The sequence below is a fragment of the Cryphonectria parasitica genome, assembly GCF_011745365.1.
Source record: "Cryphonectria parasitica EP155 unplaced genomic scaffold M406scaffold_3, whole genome shotgun sequence".
NCBI lineage: Eukaryota > Fungi > Ascomycota > Sordariomycetes > Diaporthales > Cryphonectriaceae > Cryphonectria > Cryphonectria parasitica.
Genome location: NW_024468911.1, coordinates 2,650,155 through 2,665,474, shown reverse-complemented (window position 1 = coordinate 2,665,474; position 15,320 = coordinate 2,650,155). Strand labels below are relative to the sequence as shown.

Here is a 15,320-nt window from a genome sequence, read left to right as displayed (position 1 = left end):
AGGCGTTGGTTCGTGCGCTGCTGGAGGGGAAATTTGTGCGAGGTGGGCCAAGCGTGATACCATCTGCGCCTGTAAAAGGTGAACATATAAGTGTCAGTGGACTTGCACGTTTCCAGGTCACTTTTTGCGTGTTCGCCGGGATACACATACTGCTTCCGTTGCGAGACCCGTGGCGGTCGGCACCAGGACGGCGACCGCCTTGGTCGGGCAGTGAGGCTTCTGTCTTAAACCGATCTGTTGTGGCCTTGGTCTGCGCGCGGATCGAATCTGGAGGAGGGCTGGGTCATGTTTAGTTAGCATCAGGAGATCCCGAGGGCCGCAGCAATGGGGCCAGGCTCACCCCATCCAGTCCTCCCGCGGTGGGAGGTCCTTCGGCTTGAGGCATAAGGGCGACTCCTTCAGATGAAGTAGGAAATTGAGCTCGTATCGTATTGCCATGGTTGTGGCAGCATTTGCGGTTGTTGATGTGTATGTGTGGAGGGATGGGGGAAGACGTGGCCTATGATGCCCGCAGACGACACGTGCTATGACGACGGAGGTGCTGGCGAGCTAGGGACAGGACGGTGCAGTCCAGCACGATCGAGAAGATGTTGATCGCCGGTAGCTGGTACTATGGTAGGTAGCGCGAGTAGTGGAGTTGGTGGCGGTCAGTTGAAGGGCGAGGCAGTCCGTGGTCGGGGCGGGAATTGGATAAAATGGCAAGCCAGAGGTAGGTAGGCAGCTGCCACAAGCCACTTGACAGGTCGCAGAGGTATGATGAGGCGTTCCCCCCCTGATTGGGTCTGTCTATATGGCGTTTGCTAGAGGATTCTGGGCGCTGCCAGCTGGTGAGGTTGCTTTGGCAGAAGGCTTATTCGTGTGTGCGCGTGTGGGGAGGCTTTTGTGCGACAGAGCAGTTCGCAAAGACAGAGGGAGGTAGTGGGCAGACAAATACAGGTCTAGGTCTGGTCAAGTACAGGGTTGCTACAAAAATAGACCTGAAGAGGGTCTTGGAAGGATTCGGTGGCAGTTGTGGGTCCTGTTGAAGATATTCTCGCTGCTGCTGCTGCCGCTCATGACAGCTGGATTGGGTGATGGATTGTGGCCGTTTTTTTGTGTGTCGATGGTGAAGAAATTGGGAGGTTAGTTGACAGAGAGAGCCCAATGGTGGTGGTGCCAAGTGACTTTGGAGAAGGGGTCCACGGGCAGGCTAGCAACTGCGACTGCGACTACTACTGTACACTATGTTTTATCTCTCCATCTCCCCCACATTCTCAATGCAGCCAGCTGTGCAAAGTTCACTCAGCACCCACCCACAGCAACCAACTCACTAAATTAGTACCCTTAACTGGCAAGCATTATGAGCCTCGGAGCCAATTGGCCCAGCACCAGCCAGCACCTCCCATGCAGCATGCATCGAGGAGAACACAGCCTTATCATCAAATTTCTTCCCCCCTCACCCATATCACCACTTACGCATTGGCCCTTTCATCAGCAGACGATGCTTGGATGCAATCATGCCATGACAGCTTGTGTGTGAATTCTGATTACTATGAGTGTGTATCATACCCTCTCCAATAAATCAGAAATGCCTTCCTTGCTCCACTCCTCTATTCGCCCCTGATCAGCAGTCCCCCATATCCTCATGAGCAGTGCCTTGTAGACCTCGCCCCCAGAAGTTGTATCCTGGGCTGCATACTGCGCCGCAAGCCAGCTGACAATGCCGAACCTTGTGACCAGGGTTGTGCTGCCCCCTTCAATGCACGTCGCCCGGTATATGATCTTCAGAGCTGATGTTCTCAGATTTTGGCGCATGTACGGATTGCCGATTAGGGATAGCACCCGTTCAAACAAGCGCATGTTGTGATACGTCGACATATCCGCTTCGTCCTGGAGACCGTCGAGCAGGTAAGAGAAGAGCCAGCTCAGCTCTGCGTAGTACGTGTCGTCAAGCTCCGGGCCCTCCTGGAGGACATCGTGCACAAGAGGTAGTCTCTCGAGCTTCCATGTCGGTCCTCGAAGCAGGAACGAGTTGACCTTGCCGTACATACAGTGCAGCGGGTCCTTGAGCGCCGTCAGCGCGTGACGAGCAAAGGCCACGATCCCGTTTGCCACCGGACCTGCATCGACCTGGGAGCGGCATGACTCCACGAGCTCCGAGAGAAGGAGCCAGATCTGCTGCTTCTCCTCGTATGACGAGTCGTTCACCTTGGCTGCCATCTTTGAGATACTGACGAGGGCTTCTTTCCTGATGCTGGTGTGCTCGGAGGCTAGCAGTGACACGACAGAGGCAGCGTAACCCTCTTCAATAAGCTCATCCGCCTCTTTAGTCGCCCACTTCGAAAGGGCTGAGGTTTCCATGTCTGTGGAGGCAGCCGGGGCAAAGAGCAGCTCCGTGAGCGCTTCTTGTGACATAGTGTCATCGTCATCCCCCTGCGCAGAGGCTTCATCGATCTTGCCAGCGGAAAAAGAGGCGCCCCATTTTGAGAGCTCGTGCGAGACATGAGACTTTTTTGCGTGTTTCTTCAGCAGCTTGGCCGCAGAAGGCTTTGCGGAGAAGGCCGACTCGACCCTTTCCAGCAGCCGGCCGAAGACGTCGTCGTCGTCCTTGTTCTCGCCACGCGAGTAGTTCAGGTAGTCGGCGACGAAGCGTGCCAAAATAGAAAGATCGTTGTCGCTTGCCGACTGGACGGTGAACGGAAGCTGTTCAATGAACGCAAGCGTGAATGGACTTAGTGAATCACCCGAGCCATGTTGCTCCTCGCTACCCGCTTCGTCATAGAATTCTTGCATCATCTCAAGGTACTTGACCGGAGCTGTTGCACATCTTGATGCGCTGTTGTCAAGCAAGGCCCAAAGAGCATTGCAGGATGATACTTCGGCCGAGTCTTGCGTCGACTGCAGGGTGTCTAGGAGCGGCAGGGAGCTACCGCCCGCAGACTGGATGAGCTGGTGCTCTTCTGCCACTGCACCCAGAGCGCTCCTGAGCCCATCCAGTGAGACTCCTGCGGGCGCAGTGATGAGGACTTTGAGCAGAGCCACAAAGGGAGACACTAGCAGATCCTGGGACTTGGCGAACCATCTCATGCCTGGGGAGTATCCAGCGATTGCGAGTAGGTTGTCCAATTCCACCAGCCGAAGCCTGCGGTCCTCGTCGCTCTTTTGCTCCTCGTCCAGAGCTTTGATGGCTTGGATGAGCAGCGGTGACACGTCAAACTTGGCCATCAGAGCCACTTGAGGGATAACCTCGTAGTAGAGCCTCAGCAGCCGGCTCGCCGCCTCACGCTGCAGCAGATCTGAGTCGCCCACCCCTCTGTAGCACGCAATGACCTCTTTCGTACCTGGCGCCCGTTGACAGAACTCATCAATAAGTCTCCGTGCAGAGTCATCCCATATAGACCGGTTCTGGGTCTTTGCTGCTTCTCCGTGAAATCCGAGAGCTATTTGCAGCTTCTGCATGGCAGCCACCAGCAGTCGCATGACGATGAAAGGAATGAGGTCCGAACTCTGCGCCAGGCATTTGACAAGGATCTTCTGGGTCATGGGAAGTGGCAGAATATTATCAATGATGATGGATGTCGGCGGAGGAACGCGAGCATATCCATTCGCGTGACCAAAATAGTCTGGGATGGGCTGTTCGACTGCCTTGTACAGGAACGCAGAATAGCCTATCCACGTGGCGGACAGCTTGGGATCAAATGTGAAGGACTGTTTGTCGATGAAATACCGGGCCGCCAGTTCTGGGGCGGCTTGGAAGATAGCGAGGAGCAGCTCGCTCTGCTTGGTATTCGAGTGTGGCTTCAAGCACTTGACGAAGTCTGCAAGAAGAACATTGCGCACTGGGATGTCATCACGGAACTTGTTCATCCATGTGACGCTTTCCAGACCAGGCTCCACCTCATCGCCGGCAAATGGAATCGCAACGTCATCCGGGTCGACATGCCCGGGATAATACCCAGATTGCGGCCTCAATATACCTGCCGTCGGAGAAGTGCACGCCACCATAAGAAATGTGTGGACAGCGTCTTCCACTGATGTTTTCCCGTCGTCCTTAGAAGTGTTGTGCTCGTATTGGTAAAGAGATGCGAACCGGCTCAGGGCCATTGAGTTGAGCAGCTTGCCCTTGATCTGTCCGGGGAGTTTCTCGTCCCTAAGAACATGATTTTGGAGTGTGTCGAGGATCTCAATGATGAGATAAGGTGGATCATCTTTCAGAGATTTTGTCAGGGCCAGAGGAATCTCCTTCTGCGACAGCAATTCCACCTTGGCCTCTGCGTGCAGGAACTTGAGCGCACTCAGGAAGAGGCGGATGGCATTCGTACGGGCCGACGGCCTCTTCATATCTTCGAGACCCTCGCCGAGATACCGAATGCCCATATTCCGGGCCAGGGACTTAAAGGTGAAATTCCTCGCGCGGAAAATCGGTTTCGCCAGGGTGCCACCGTCAAGACAGATGACCTCCCTCAGCAGCCTTAGCGTCGGGGATATTATAAACTCCTTGCTCTTGTCCATTGATAGATTCCGGGCGATGAGATCCTGCTGCCGCTTGTGCAGGAGCGTTCGGCCAATGCCCAACCCGTGTGCCGCGAGCTCGAGTCTCTGTGATATGAACTTCAACAGCAGAGCCAGGGTCACCGCCACCGCTGACATGACGTTGTCATTGTTGGAGTGGGAAGCATAGCTCCATGTCTCCATGATATCCGGGAAGTACGTCGTCTCGAAATCGCCATCTTGTCGCTTCGCAGATTCGAGGTAGTCTCTTAAGATCTGGACTTGCTCGTCGTTGTTGGCGCCCTCTTGTGTTAGGATCCCGTCGAGGAAGACTTTGAATGATTGCAACCCTGTACATGCCAAGTGTTAATAGGGAATAATGATAGATGGACAAGAGGTCGACGGGGCTGTGACGCACCATGTCTCGCTTTCTGCAAGTCCTGCTCGAATGCCAGAAGCTGCTGAAGTTGCCGGCTGTTATGGATCTCTTCGCTTGTCGGAGCCTCATGAACAATCTTCACCCTCTTGTTGCGCGTGTTCGCATCAGCTCCCCGAGACGGTCTCTTTCCCATCTTGTCGTTGCTCAGCGTGGTATGAAATAGTTTTGTATGGTTGTGCAGAGGGCAGTATCCCTCCCACCAGTCGCAACATTCACCATGAATGGATGGAAAGTTGCGATATTCTGCCGATATTTCTTTTGTCACCGCCCAACTTTCTGGCTTATCTTATCAGCCAACAGAGGACCGCTATACTTGTTGGCGTGGTACATAGTACAGGGTACTATGATCATTCCCCTTGTTGCTTAGCTTAGTGGTAGATAGAGGCTATAGGCTACTTAGTCTCCGCTGGCTTCCCATTGTCACAGGCAGGCAACATTCATTACTTTCCAACGACCATCACCACGGTGTCGACGTTGCTTGCGCACAAGCTGTCCAAAACCACACACTACAGACGAGCTTCCATCAACAACCCTTTACCCCACAACGTACAAACCCCCATCATCGCTATGGGCTCCGTCGTCCTCCCCCATCTCGAATCCGGCTGGCACGTCGACCAAGCCATCCTGTCCGAAGACGAGCGCCTTGTCGTGATCCGCTTCGGCCGCGACCACGACCCAGACTGCATGCGCCAGGACGAAGTCCTCTACAAGATCGCTGAGCGCGTCAAGAATTTTGCCGTCATTTACGTCTGCGACATCGACCGCGTGCCCGACTTCAACACCATGTACGAGCTGTACGACCCGTGCACCGTCATGTTCTTCTTCGTCAGTTCCGCCACCCCGACCCCCACACAAACCTTTCCCTTCTTTCCGTCTTGCCAGGGCCTACTCCCTTCACGTTGTACGGCTCATAAATAAGGGATTATTTGCTGACTTGGGTTCAATTTGCACAGAGAAATAAACACATCATGTGCGATCTCGGCACCGGTAACAACAATAAGCTATCCTTCGTTCTTGAGGATAAGCAAGAGCTCATCGACATTATCGAGACCATCTACCGAGGCGCCAAGAAGGGTCGTGGTCTGGTTGTCAGTCCCAAGGACTATTCCACGAGGTATCGTTACTAGATAATGAAAGACCTTGTTGGTGCTCTGTCAGGCTGTTTCGCCGGAGTTTGCCGCCCCAGGGACGGACATTCCCGCGAGAACAGGACACTATCGCAATGGGAGAGGTTATCTCGCCTGAGCAGCTTGAGGTCACCACCTGAAAAGACTGTTTCGCGAGTGGGGAGAAGCCTATATCGCAGGAGCTTGTTACTCCAGAAGAGGGAATGATCCCACAGGAGGTCATCAGGCTTCATGAGCGATCTTGGATCAGACGAAGCAACAGGCGCAGGGTGATTGGATCTTTTCCGGTTGGTCTCACGAAATCAAAACACATACACACTACATTCATTGAATTATGCTAATGCTCCCCGCAAGAAGATGTGATAAAAATGTCCGCAACAGGTACGCCTCACTCTTGTACGTCAAAGTCGTTCATCGGACTCAAAGGAGTTCGGGAACAAGTGCATGCATGCCACTTGGTCGTGCCGTCCCCAGTGAGAACTGTTACATCCGTTGTATCCAATATCACCATGCATACAATTATCTACTCAGGCCAGCAAAAACATAGTCCGTACATCATCTGTATGCACACCCGTCTTCCCACCTGGATATCATAATGCTAGATAGAATCAAACCCATCCCGAAATAAAATTCATCTTTCACGTCGTCTTCATCTCTCGTCATCTTCAAAGCATGTCACTGTGTGGCGTGTTGGGCACGTAAGTACCGGGCATTCGAGGGACCGGGTCGCGACCACTGGGCCTTCCCCACTCCGGCAGTGCCTCCAGAGACCTTCCGCCTGTGAGGCCTCGCACGCGAGACCGACTTTGGTTCGGCGGCTGCCTGACCATATTCTCCAAAAAGAAACTGCTCTCATTGTGTCCAGGCATGCCAGCGCTGTCCTCGGCATCAGAGAAGACGTCCTCGAGGAGCTCGTCATCAGATGCGAAAGTAGGTTGATAGGAACTTGGCGCCGACGGCGAAGTGATGGACCGCGAATGAAGGCCGGGACGAGTCGGCGAGGCAAACGCCCCAGGGTTCATCGTGTTGTTCGCACCCTCGCGCACACCTAGCATCGGTCTGTTATCGGCGAAGCCGTTCTGGAAAGAGGTATTGTTCTCGTTGCCAGCCATGCTGAGGATGGGCAGGACCTGCTCATCATAGAGCGAGCGCGACTCGAAAGAGTCGGGCGCGTACTCGGTGATGGTGCGAGAGGAGCGTCCATCGCTGGGCGGACTGTGGGGGATATCGTCGAAGAAATCATCAAGACTGTCGAGTTTTGACACCAGATCACCATCCCCACGACCCTCGTCAGACATCATCGTGTCTGTCCGGTCCGAGGCAGGGAAGTACCCGTAGGGGAATTCATCTGCGTGGAACTCCACCTCTGGTGTCGGCGTCGCCTCGACGATCATGCCGCCCTCGGTCTGGCACATGTAGAACGCAGCGTGGATATTGGCACGAGTTGAATCTGTCTTCTTGGCGGGCACCGGTATCGCCCATCCAGAGTCCTCAGGTATGCCGAATAGGCTCTGAGTGCGCTCATACTCTTTGCGAACGGCCTTGGAGGTTGGCCGGGTCATGCTCATGCGCAGGTGGTGCTTGTCCATGGACGAGCCGGACATGGTCATGATGTTGTCGAGGACACTGAGGGCCTCCATACAGTATTCGCTTTGTAAGAGGCGCAGAAGGGGCGAGATGAGATCGGAGCCGTGACCAGCCATTTCGGGTTTTCGCATGTCGATCTCGGGGATGATGACGCGAAGGACATGCATGGTGTTGATCTTGACCCAGGCTAGTCTGTTGGTCAGCATGCCCATCAGAGTTGTTATCATTGCGAAGTTGAGCTGTGGCAGGAACAACTCCTGAAGGGCGGCGAGTGTCTGCATGGTGAAGTCCTTTGCTGTCTCGTGACGTCGTGACAGGTATCCGTCGAGCACCATAGCCAAGCTTGACAGGCCCTGGGCGAGAGCGACTTGTAATAAATTCTCGGCTGTTTGGACCACATCCTCCGCCGGGACACTCTGCTCCATCGCGTGGAGAAATCGAGGCAGGTTCGCTATGACAGCAAAGAAGATACGGTCGTCGCCACCCACCAGTGGGTCACTGGGCAGACAGACGATCCTGTCGATAGTCTTGAGGGTGGCATCCAGACAGACAGACGATCGGAGCCCCTTGTACAGAAGAGGTTGCAATCCGTCAAATTGGCCGTCCCACTTGGCAGGCTGGCCATCGGTAAGCAGTCGCCTCGTGGAAGCCTGCTGTAAGTCAACCTTGTCCATGTACTCGTTTAGCATCTTCACCGACTCAAGAAACTCCAGCTCGTTGATCGACTCCATGCACGCGCATGTAGTCCAGAAGAGCTGCGGGAAGTTGGTCAGCTGCTCGGCGTCCAGCTTAGCAATAAGCGTCTTCAGCGTAGTTAATATCTCCATCGCGAAAGACTGTATCTCAGCATCTTCATCAGCCACCGTGTTTGACAGCCTGGCAAGCATATCGCCCAGCATATACTGATCCAGTGAAGTCAGGATACACCGGAATATCTGGAAGGAACGGCAAGCCAGATGGCGAACAGGGCACGTCGTGGCCCAGGTAAGGGACAAGCGACCCCACTGTTCCTTGATGCCGGGAAAGGTAAGCTCGAAAGTCTCTACGACTCTGGTGGCGAGAAACTCCATGCTCGGCGGAACCTTGGTATCGTGGTCGGTGACTTTGCCATTGCTGTCTTCGTAGCTCCAGACAACCGAGCGATCATGCCGTCGGATCAACTCGATGAGATCCTCGATGGGTTTCTTGGTCTTCTCGGGAGTGTCATCATCAAGCTTCGAGATGACCAACTCGTGAATGAGGTGGACCAGCATCTCTCGTGCTTGATCCTGGACCAGAGGCGTGTAATGATCCCACAGAACAGAGACGACTTGCAGGAGGACCGGTATGCTCTCCTTCTGCAGGTTGACAGGAGACACCATGAGGTCAACGAGTAGGATCAGCGAGAGTTGACCTAACGAGAAGCCGGCTTGCTTGGTCCCAACCGGTAGAGCATCGCTCAAGTCCGCGCAGTACGGGAAATGACCGGCGTCTGACGGAGGAGCCATCGCCTCCCGTCTTTCATGTGGTACCATTGCTTTGGGATTGATCTGCAGGAGCAGGAATTCCACTACCTTGTGACCAGGGTTGCTGCTTGTGCTAGCCAGAAACACCACAATTTGCTTAGCATACTCGACGAAATTCTGCTCTCGGCGCTCGAGACACAATTGCATGATGAAATCCAACACGAGACGAACATTGCCAGGGTAAGGACCTGTTGCAAGAGCTTGCCAGAGGGCTTGCACTTCGTTGTGAAGCGCCGCACTTGACTTGATTGTGATCTCGAGCAGGTTTGCCAATAGAACGTAGGACTGTCCTGTTGGTCCGCCGTTCGGGTCGACCTTGAGCTCGACCGACTGAATCCAAGGCAAAATGACGGCAATGACGCTCCTCTGGTTGACAGGCTGCAAGTCCTTGAAATAGAACGTAAATTCGGAGAAGAGATAAAATGCCAATTCCGCATGTTGTTTCGAGAGCCTCTCGGATATCTTGAATTGGGCGAGCTTGTAGACAGCTTTGGTCTTGTCGGAGATGCTGATGTCAAAGTCTCGAATCTTGGAGGGCTTGGCCTGCAGGTGGCGTTCCTCAATGCCCTGAAGTACCTGTGCAGATCTAGTTCTGATCTCGCTTTGATCGTTACCAAGTGTGAAAAGGCAAAGGCCAAGAAGTTTCCAGTAGGGTGAGGGAAAATCTTTGTAATCCAGAAGAACCTCTGTAACCACAGCGAAGTAGCTCTCGAGTACCTTGGGAACATCAGTCAGATAGCACCGAGAGACGCAATGTTCCAAAAGGTAGGGAAACTCCTGATTGTAGACGATCACGTTTTTCAGGGCACGTCTGCCAATAAGCTTTGCCCGGTCATTGCCGTTGCTGAAAATCGTCTCGATCCAGGCCAGCATTCGCCGAACGTCAAATTGTAAGACGGCACCACTTTCGGTTGTGACGCTCACGGGGCCTGCACAGAGCGCAGCCATGGCACTCAGGGCCGCTTGCCTCAGATTGCGCTTCTCGATCTCCATCGCTGGTGACGTTGTGTTTCTCTCGCCCATGTTTTGCTGGTTCATTACGGAGCGAGCCATACTGTCTTGTCTCTGGGCGATCTGAGATTGATTGGGAGAAAACCCGCACCATTCTTCCATCAGGGCGAAGGAAGATTTACGAGCTTCAAAGGAAACCCATCTCGACGGGTCGGCTGTGGTGTTGAGACCCTCAAACAGCTCCTCCATCAAGCCACAGTAATGCCGCCGCAGCTTTTGAAAGTCCCAGTCCATCTGGACGTTTTCGTCCATGAGGAATATCTTCAATTCTTTGGCGTACGTGACGATGTTATTGACAAGCCAGTCGTCTTGGTTCGCCTCGGGCTCTTTCAAGAAGTGCGCCGTGAGCTTGTACACGTGCGTGATCTCGGTCCTCAAGAGATCCAACCTCCGGTTCCGACGAGGACTGCTAGTCGCCCGCTGGTGAATGCGAGCTCTGGCTTCATCGTTGCAGCGAGTAGTATGTCCCTGCAGTTCCTCGAGTAGCGTGCGGAAGACGTGGATATTGATCGAGCCCATTGCAGTGACCACGGCCTCCCTGACAGACACTGACGAGACAGACAGCAGGGGGTTGAGGTATTTAAACAAGGTCCGCGCCGAGAGGATCTTATCGGTTGAGACGACAAATGAGCCATTGTGCAGGTGCGAATTCCCGTAGAAGGGATCAGCCCGTGGGTTCTCAGGATCCGCCAGCGTCGTGCAGGCGAAGATCAAAAACAACTTCCACTGCTCGACCAAGACCTCAGGTTGAGTTGTAGGCGTGCGTCCAACAAAACGGGCACTGCCAGGATCGGATCCGTAGTATAAGCCCCTGGAAGGTTCCGAGAGCAGTGTGATTGCTTTGTACATCTGAAGGATGCGATTGCACACCAGATGACGCCCGATTGTGACCGTCGTCCGGCATTGCTTGTAAGCAAGACTGATGAGGTTAGGAAACAATTGAAACCATAGGGTCGTGTCGTAAGAAGCGTCACTTGTACAAAGCTCGATCAGCGCGCCCTGGTTATTGTTGTGCTGTATGCCCCTCTGTATGCGACTGCGCTCGGCTACTGACAGCTGATCATCTTTGAAGCTCATAACCTGCATGGAATCATTCTCAAGGATATCGATCAGTCTCAAAGTGTCTTTCTCTTCACTCGTCGACTTCCCGAGTGCCGTATCAAATTCTGTAATCAGTCGCAAGACGGTGATAGCGAAGTAACGGACGGTCCGAGTCTGAGAGCAGAGGAAAAACAGGCCATGCGCCTCGATCTGACTGACATCCTCCCAAATGCCAGGCCGGCCGAGCTGAAAGCCCCTCTTGTCAGCCCCATTGGTCTCGCCCGGCTCTGCAACGCCTTGCTTGTGTCGCCGCTGGATCTCCTCAATCCAGATCTGCAGCAGCTCGACGTAGAGCCTCAGGGTGTTCTCGATGTGGCCCGGCCCCAGCATCCCGCCGTCTGATATTGTGGCATATCTGTCGTCGAAATTGAAGATGAAGCGAGAGAAGCCTGTGGTCACTGCTTGTGCGTGAGACTGTCGTGCAATGGCCTTCAGAGATCGCGCTGAGGACTCAGCGATATTGTACTGCAGGTGAGCCGTACCCGTGCACAGGAGGTTGATGAGGGGATCAAAAGGTGTATCTGTTGACAGACAGCGCGGTAGAGCCTGAACGGCCACATGAAGGAGCTCGTAGAAGGCCTGTTTCATTTCATGGGGGCTCTGATGGTCATCTTTGCGGAAGTTAAAGGTATCTGACATCGGAGTCTTAGGCCCAGGGCTGCCAAACTTTTCGTCGAGTGTGGCTTGTCCGCCAAAGGTGTTATCGCAGATGATGGTGATCTTGCCCAGAATTTCACAGAATTTGTTGTAGTACTCTCGGACGGTATCACTAAGCTTGTGGCTGACAACAGGACCTGTCAAACTTCCTCTATCAGAGGGTGCCGCAGCCGGACTCGCTAGGAGACCGATCGAAGGTGATGCTATGATGGGTGAGGTCGGCATGCGGTCCGGCGGTGATGGCGGGGCAGGGTAATAGAGTGGAAACGGAGGGCAGCCTTCATCCCCCTTTTCCAGATCTGAGATGATGGCCAGGAAAGCCCTGATGCCAATTACCATCTTGTCCGGATCTAAATTGTCGACCTTTAGGTCTTTACCAGAGTTGAATTGGTCAGCGTTGACGAGGGGAAAGATGATGTTCTTGAAACAATATTCTGGCTGCTTAAAGCCAATGATCCTGATGATCTGTATGAGGGGTTCTGCCACCAGGGGATCACTGGCGAGGATGGACCGCCTTGTCGGGGGCAGAATCAGCTTGACGACCTCGTCGAGTTTCCTTGCTGTCCCGGCTGCGCTATCAACTGTGCGCATCAAATACGTCCAAACGAGCCGAGATAGCACTTGCAGGCAGATTGGCTTCGAATAACGGTCCTTGAATTTCGTCTGCAAGGGATATACCAGCTGTGGCCACTGTTGTCCAAAGGTGTCCGGATTCGAGACACAAAGCAGGGTTGCTGTCAGCGGGAACGCGAAAGTCCAGTGTCGCGGCTTGACAAATATCTGCGCAAGGCGTGGACTGACGTGTCCGAGAACTTCGGCCCACTTCGGATTGCTGAAGTCGCCATTGCTCGCCTTCGCGGCGATAGGGAGCATGAGCATCTCGAGCATCTGACAAAACGCCGCCTTGACCTTCTGCCCATGCGACCGGGCGAACAACTTGCCCAGTGCTATCATGAAATTGCACGTTCGATCCCATGCCTCGGGAGGGCTGATCTTTAGCCTCAGGTGTTTCATCCCGCCCAGCACAAGCTCGATCTTGCCCTCGGTAGCATCGCGGTTGGCAGATATCGGGCTTTTGAGAACGCCATGCTCTTGGAGGGAACGGTCCAGATCGGCAATGAAACGTTCAGCAACGCTGTCGAAATTGATCTCGCTCATGACTCCTAGCAGCTGTGCAAAAAGATTCCAATTGGCCAGTTTCAGGGGCGAAAGCATCAATTGCTCCGTGTCCGCGATCTTCAGCTGGCTGAAGATGATGCCTTCGAGTTTATCCTCCATCTCGGGTGTGATGGATGCCAATGTGCTCTGGCGTATCACTTCTAGTAGCACTCGGCACAGGATATAGATGGACACCAGGGACCGACGTTCAGCCTGAGCGACGTACTCGTGCTTTGATGCGAAAGACTGTCCGTTGATCTGGAAGTGTTCTCCCATCCCGTTGGGCTGTACGGGCTCGGTGTTCCTCCTCTGCAGGGAGGCACCTGGATGCGGCATTTGGCCTTTGGACGCCATACGGGCATCGTTCGCTGCGTCACTCTTGCTTTTCCTCCAGAGCATCATGGAGTCGATGAGTGCCTTGGGCTTGAGGCTCGCGATATGACCTAGTGCAGAAATACTCTGGTCGAAAGCAGGGTCCACACCTGGCCCACATATCTGCTCTATCTGCGGCTCGGGGTCGAAGGGCACGGTGATGGAGTCGTTCAACTTCTCCTCGGCCTGCGCAATGAACTATAGTATCCAGACTTAGCATGTTTGCCCTGTCACATCACCCAGGGCCGGACCACCACTACCTACCGAGGTGAATAGAACATGCAAAGCATACTCCCCGACAGTCTTCTGGTCTTCCTTGTGATGTCTCGAGTGGGAATGGTGATGCGAATGATCGCGCCTCCTACCACTATGTATGCGCTCCAGCTTCCGGCTATTGGTGCTCGCTTCCGTCGCAGACGATGTCCTCTCGGGGAGCTGACCTGGGCCCAACGTCGTACCTGACATGGCTGTAGGCGGGCGGGATGCCGGAGCACTATCAGGCTCGCCACGACTGTAAGGATGCATTTCAGCTCGTTCTGGGGTGAGCGCGGCCCCAGCAGCGGCAATGATCTCTGGGCTCAGCGGGTTGGACGAGGTACTGGCGTGGCTCCCATTCCTCGAATGCTGTATGCCATGCACAATCGAGGTCTGTCTGTGGTGGCCATAAGAAGAAGCAGCCTTCAGGTCGATTGTCCGCTCAAAGATAGCCCCGGCAGCCGTGCGAGGCGCTGCCGTACCTAAACGCGAAGGCGAGTGGGATTGTGACGACGAAGATTTCGCAACAAGCCCGCCGGACTGTAGTGCCTCTAACGAGGAGTCTCTCGAGTGTGCAATGCGCCGTACCGTCTGCGGGTCCACCTCTCCAATCCGTACAGTCCTGTCCCAGTCCTCTTCCTCCTCGTGAATTGGCGACCGGGGCGAGAACTTCAAGGTGTCGTAGGCATGGTCGGGCAGCGTCGAGGAGGGAGCTGCGTATGGGATGGGTTCACGTCAGCAATGCGACAAGGTTGACAGCGATTGGCTCTGGGAGGCCAGCAGATAACTTCAACGGTCAGGGGGATATACAGCCTGGGCGACTTCCTGACTGATGGAACGACTGGCAGAGAAGAAGAAAAAAACTGAAAACAGTCTGAGAAGGAGGGTGGGTAGGGTGGGTAGGAAGAGACCGGCGAGGAGCCAAACGCGACAAAGTCCCCTCCTTCCCTCGACGTTGTGAAACAGATGAGGCTCGGAGAGCACACAGACGGGTTCCACTGCCCTGGCCAAAACCACAGGATATGATGCCATGGTGGGATATGCCGACGGTTGGGTGTTTCACCCCCAGCAAAGCCAGAGAGGGAATAATTTAGGACTTACCCATGTTGTACTCTCAATTAGCAAGCAGCCCTCTGCCACACTATCGAGATCAAGCACACACAGCACCCCATGACAGGGCGTCAGGTCTATCCAAGTGGACCAGGTTGGAAAGCGATGAAGGTGGCCAAGTCGCAATGAGATGGGCGCGGATTAGCCCTATCTTGCTTGGCTCGCTCGCAATCCACGCTGCTGGTGTCGCCAAAGATGCGTGTCGTCGCGTTGGCGCTTACAGCTCAGGGAGAAGGGACGAGACACCAGAGGTAAAGTAGATGGATGGGGGTAGGTCCGTGACCGTCAGGCACTATGTCACATTGATGCCGGCCCACCCTTGACCCATGAGCAGCACTGGATTGGGGTCATCAATGAACAGACAGAACAACCTGGCAAGAATTCTCGGGGTCCTCAAGGGTCTTGGAACAGGAGCTGCGATGGCGCGCCTCGATAGCGGACGGTGGGGAATGATTGATTGTGCAGTAATGGCGATCCAAACAAAAGGCTTCTTCTCGGCGAGCAAGAGCTTCGAATGGGGTCGTGGGG

At 54.3% G+C, this 15,320-nt stretch overlaps 3 protein-coding genes across 3 annotated transcripts; 1 reads left to right on the top strand and 2 right to left on the bottom strand.

Annotated features, from left to right (window-relative positions):
* Positions 1–1,511: 1,511 nt before the first annotated feature.
* Positions 1,512–5,042, bottom strand: M406DRAFT_288464 (uncharacterized protein; the record flags this gene model as incomplete). Its single annotated transcript, XM_040918795.1, has 2 exons — positions 1,512–4,820; positions 4,889–5,042. The coding sequence occupies 2 exons, from the start codon at positions 5,040–5,042 to the stop codon at positions 1,543–1,545; spliced, it is 3,432 nt and encodes a 1,143-aa protein (XP_040778377.1). The 3' UTR covers positions 1,512–1,542.
* A 434-nt stretch (positions 5,043–5,476) lies between these two features.
* Positions 5,477–6,036, top strand: M406DRAFT_254280 (4A/4B type thioredoxin-like protein; the record flags this gene model as incomplete). The annotated part of the gene is made up of 2 exons (XM_040916952.1): positions 5,477–5,734; positions 5,863–6,036. 2 exons carry the CDS (start codon positions 5,477–5,479, stop codon positions 6,034–6,036), a joined length of 432 nt encoding a protein of 143 aa, XP_040778376.1.
* A 313-nt stretch (positions 6,037–6,349) lies between these two features.
* M406DRAFT_274941 (uncharacterized protein) lies at positions 6,350–14,393 on the bottom strand. Its single transcript, XM_040918240.1, has 2 exons — positions 13,692–14,393; positions 6,350–13,625 (listed from the first exon to the last, which is right to left on the bottom strand). The coding sequence occupies exons 1-2, from the start codon at positions 13,950–13,952 to the stop codon at positions 6,702–6,704; spliced, it is 7,185 nt and encodes a 2,394-aa protein (XP_040778375.1). The 5' UTR covers positions 13,953–14,393; the 3' UTR covers positions 6,350–6,701.
* Between the last annotated feature and the right edge of the window lie 927 nt (positions 14,394–15,320).